Raw genomic sequence first — 4,491 nt, forward strand, 5'->3', positions numbered from 1 at the left:
CCAAATACAGCACACTTCCACACACCTACTCTCCACCATATACCCGCCACCTCCGCTTATAACTAGTGTTCACGACGTCAAACCACAGCATATTCACACATTAGAGAAAAAACTACGAACAAAGGCAAAAAATGCTTCACATTTTGATAATCATAAGCAATCAGACATGGAATTAAGGCAATCTAGTCGTAAAAACGGAATCAACAAAATAAAATCCCTGAAAAAGGGAGAAAAATCCAAAGCACGAAATTAAACATAGTCAAGCTAATGAGCAATCAACTCAAATCCCATTGAAATCAAAACCTATTGGAAGTATTCCCGGACCAAAAAAACAGCCTCCTCCCAACCTCATAAGAGACGAACGCGTCCACGCAAGCGTACTGCACCTGCTGAAGATTAAGCCACTCAGCATCCCAACAGCTCCTCGTGATGTACCACGGCTTCTCCAGCTCGACCCCCATAACCCTCGCAGCCAGCGTCTTCAGCCCCGCATTCCTCATCTCTCTCTCCCCCAGCACGTGCTCCGCAAGCATCCGAAGGTCCGTGCAGTTTGTCACGTGGAGGTTGTAGTCTTCTAGAAGCTTCTGAGCGTCCGCCTCGATCCCAGCCCCAACGAACGTGTTATTGCAGCTTCTGAGAAAATCCACCAGCGACTGCGGGATGTAAGGCGCGTGCAAGATCTGGTAGACGAGGCAGTTCTCGCCCTGGCAGAGTTGGAGTGTAGCCACGGGGTTACGAGGCGCGTTACGCTGAGTGTTTGGATTCCATTCGATGTCGAGGCCGATGAGGCGGTTGTGGTTGCTGCTGAAGCCGAAGTGGCTGCTCATGACTTGGACCCAGCCGTCGACTATGGAAGGGTTAGAGGTTCGGCAGGTCTCGATGAAGTTTCCATGGAAGATGACTTCGTACATGGTGTGGGTGTCGCCGTAGTCGCGGATGTGAATCGTCATGATGTCTCGGGATGTAGAGAAGATGAAAAGCGTGACGATGGTGGTCAGTGCCTCACTGCCTCGGTGTATATATACTATATAGCAGACTGGACTCGGAATTATAAAGTGAAACTCCAAAATAGTCCTGGTGCTTCTTTAATTTGACAAATTAATCCCTTAAAAGTTAAAAATAATAGATAAAGTGCCTTTTTTTTAAAATATCTTTTAAAAAAATATTTTTTATAAAAATAAATAATTTTATATTTGAATATTTTACATTAAAAAAATTTTATCTATTAATTATATTTAATAAATAAAATAAAAGTTTTTTTGTACCCTAAACATATTTTCTGACTTTCTAGATAAAGAATGAAAACTTTGTGGCTTCTTATGATTTTCAGATCAATAGAGATATTTAACTTTATTTACTTAAAAATAGGATAATAATTAAAATAGCTAAAAAAAATAAAGAAGGGAGTGGAATCGTCATTTACGGTGGTGATGGGATATATGACAGAGTAGTAATAATTTAAATTTTATATTATGAAAGCAAATCCGGCTTATTAAAAAAATAATATTATCACTCTAATTTTCTAGCTATAAAATCATTTTATATTTAGAATTTATTTCGGTATTATTAAATCGTTAAAAAATCACTTTTAACAAAAAGATTTTGTTCTTTTAGTATGTTTGATAATTTTTTTAAAAATAAAAATAAAAATATAAAAAATAGGAAATATATATCAAAACATAATTAATAAACAAAAAATATTTTTACATAAGATATCTAATTATAAAATTAAATTTATTTTTTTAAAAGATCTTTTATAAAATAAATCTTTTTATTAAAAAATTCATCTAAATAAGTCTTTAATCTTTTTTATTATATATTTGTATATATTTATAGAAAAGAGTGATATTATCAAAATATAAATAATCATATTATTTTTCGACTTATTAATTTTTTAAAAATGCAACCCTAAATGATATACCATTCTGTTGTATTGTATGAATGCAATTCAAATAAATTCTGCGCGTTGTATAAAAACGGTTATATGCATTTCAAGTTAATATAATTTATGCTGAACCACTTTAAATTTCTTGGTTTAACTAAGGTTATATAACTAATGAATTGATGTCATTAAATTTTTGTATGTTAAAAAAAAAATAGAATGTAAATGCATAACTATTGAGTTTGTTGATTCACTATTATATATTTGATTTTTACTAATATTTAAAAAATATTATTAAATTATATTAAAATATTATTTAGGTATATTAATAATATTTTAATAAATATTAACAATAAAAAAAATATTACCATAAATTTTTGGTAACATTTATATCTGTAGTATCTATTTACTATTTTTGCATTTTAATATGTAACAATTTATTTATTTTTACATTTAACATTAAAAGGGTATTATCATTAATTTAAATAGACAAGACATTGAAGATAAATTCATAATAGATACAAAGTATAATAAAAAGAAAACTAATAAGCAAACTAGATTTCCTTTTTTTAATTTGTCATTATCAATCAATATTAATAATTCAAACAAATAAATTAGAATATAAAATCTAAATCTTTCTTAATTTATCATCTCAATATTACTAGCATATCACTTTCTTTCTTTCTCTTTCTTTTTTTTTTGGCCACTAAGAAGGAAAGAAAAGGAAAAGCTTCTAAATGGGGCAACAAACAAGTCTTTTCGCACAACCTTTTGGAGAAACTCATCAATTGTAGGAATCCGTCTACCTTGCTCTTCTTTGCATGCACCAAGGACGGTGCAAATTTTTAAGACACCAATACTAATATTTTTATAATAAATCTCAATATGATTATTATAAAGTATGCATTATAAATACTATTTTAACTTCTTTAATTTTAGATATAAATATACTTTTTTTTTTAGGTTAAAGAATCATATTTTTTCCCCTTATTCGAGATAATGATTTAATATGAGACTTACAAATACCTTCTGGTATAATAAATAATTCTAAAATATTTTTACTATTTAATTTTGATTTACTTGAAATCTAAAATATAAAAATATAAAAAATTATTAGATTACCCATAATATAAATGACTTTGATTTATTTTGACTGTTGAGGGAGTAATTAATATATATCTATACATACATAATATATATACATACAGCTGCAAAATGTAAATACTTTGTGTGCATGCACATACATATATTTTAATTTAGACAAACTTTAATTTATTGTCTGACATTATATTTTATTTAGCCACACATGATAAAATTAGAGTATCATACATAAATATATCACTTGACATAACTTTTATTATTAATAATCAAATATTTATGTTATTTTCAATTCTTTTAGAAAGTTTTAGATAGATAATACAGTTTAAAAAATAATATCACTAACTAAAATATATCATCTTAATTTGTGTTTTCTAATTTTTTATAATTTTTTAGGATGTAAAACTATGGCATTTTTAAGCTCTAACTAAAATTCAAAATTCAAACAACATTTATTTATGACAAAAAATTTATATCACTAAAAATTATATATATTAAAAAAATATATATTTTACAAAAATTTTGCTTGTTCCCTTACTCATTAGTTTTCTATTTCTTGGCTTGTGCGTAAAAAGAATATGTTCATCCGAAATGATTCTCTTCTATCAAGATTTTTCATTGTCTATTAAAAAAAAGCACAATTAACTAAAAAAAACATATAAATAAGATAAGTGTAAACAAATTAATTCTATCTCCCCTTCACGTATTTTAGCAAATATTTTTTATCCTCTTATATGTTGACTTGTATTCTTTGCTTTACTAGCTTTATTCTTCTTATTTTGTTCCTTTAAAATCATAAAAATATAATTAAATAATTAAATCTAAAAATACACAAACAAAAAAATTAGATAGTATAACTAATTATTATAATATCATGAAAATTACATGCTAAGAATTAATATACATTAATCATATTAAGCCTTTAAAATTGAACAAAAATTTTCTAATATTCAAGTGAAATAATACGAGGACAATTCTTTATATTATAAATTAGTAGCATATTTTTCTTAAAATATTACTTTTTTAACCGACTTTTATATGTCTCCAAAATGAATTTGGTTTTGAAAACTCACCCTTTTAACTCTTATTCCAATATCAAACTTTCCTGTATCATGATGCAGTAATTAATACTTAATTTTTAAGATCAATAAAAAAAAAACCTAAATTAAAAAAGGTAAAAAAGTGTAATACAATGGTAGCTTTCTACAAATTTTTTTAATTATCTTTAAGTTTATGCCAATTTGTGTATGTCAATGGAATAAGATGTACATTTCTAACTAAAGTCTATAAGTGACTAATTAACTTGGTTCGATTGGAACTAATTGCTTGACGATGCTTATTTAATCTTATTGACAGCCAATCCTCATAGCTTAAACTATGAGTTTTAAGATACTTTGTCGGATTCCTTTTTCTTTTGGTTGTTGGTCCTATTATGAAAATAAATAAATAAAAGACAATAATACAAAAAATAATACACATTAATTATAAATATTAAACTAAAAATAAAATAT

General features: G+C 27.0%; 1 protein-coding gene across 1 annotated transcript; it reads right to left on the reverse strand.

Moving 5' to 3' along the window:
• Positions 1 to 218: 218 nt before the first annotated feature.
• Positions 219 to 966, reverse strand: LOC107484620 (3'-5' exonuclease-like). The gene has a single exon (XM_016105168.3). It carries the CDS (start codon positions 948 to 950, stop codon positions 297 to 299), a length of 654 nt encoding a protein of 217 aa, XP_015960654.2. The 5' UTR covers positions 951 to 966; the 3' UTR covers positions 219 to 296.
• Positions 967 to 4,491: the final 3,525 nt, after the last annotated feature.

This window comes from Arachis duranensis, chromosome 4 (assembly GCF_000817695.3).
Source record: "Arachis duranensis cultivar V14167 chromosome 4, aradu.V14167.gnm2.J7QH, whole genome shotgun sequence".
Taxonomy (NCBI): Eukaryota; Viridiplantae; Streptophyta; class Magnoliopsida; order Fabales; family Fabaceae; genus Arachis; species Arachis duranensis.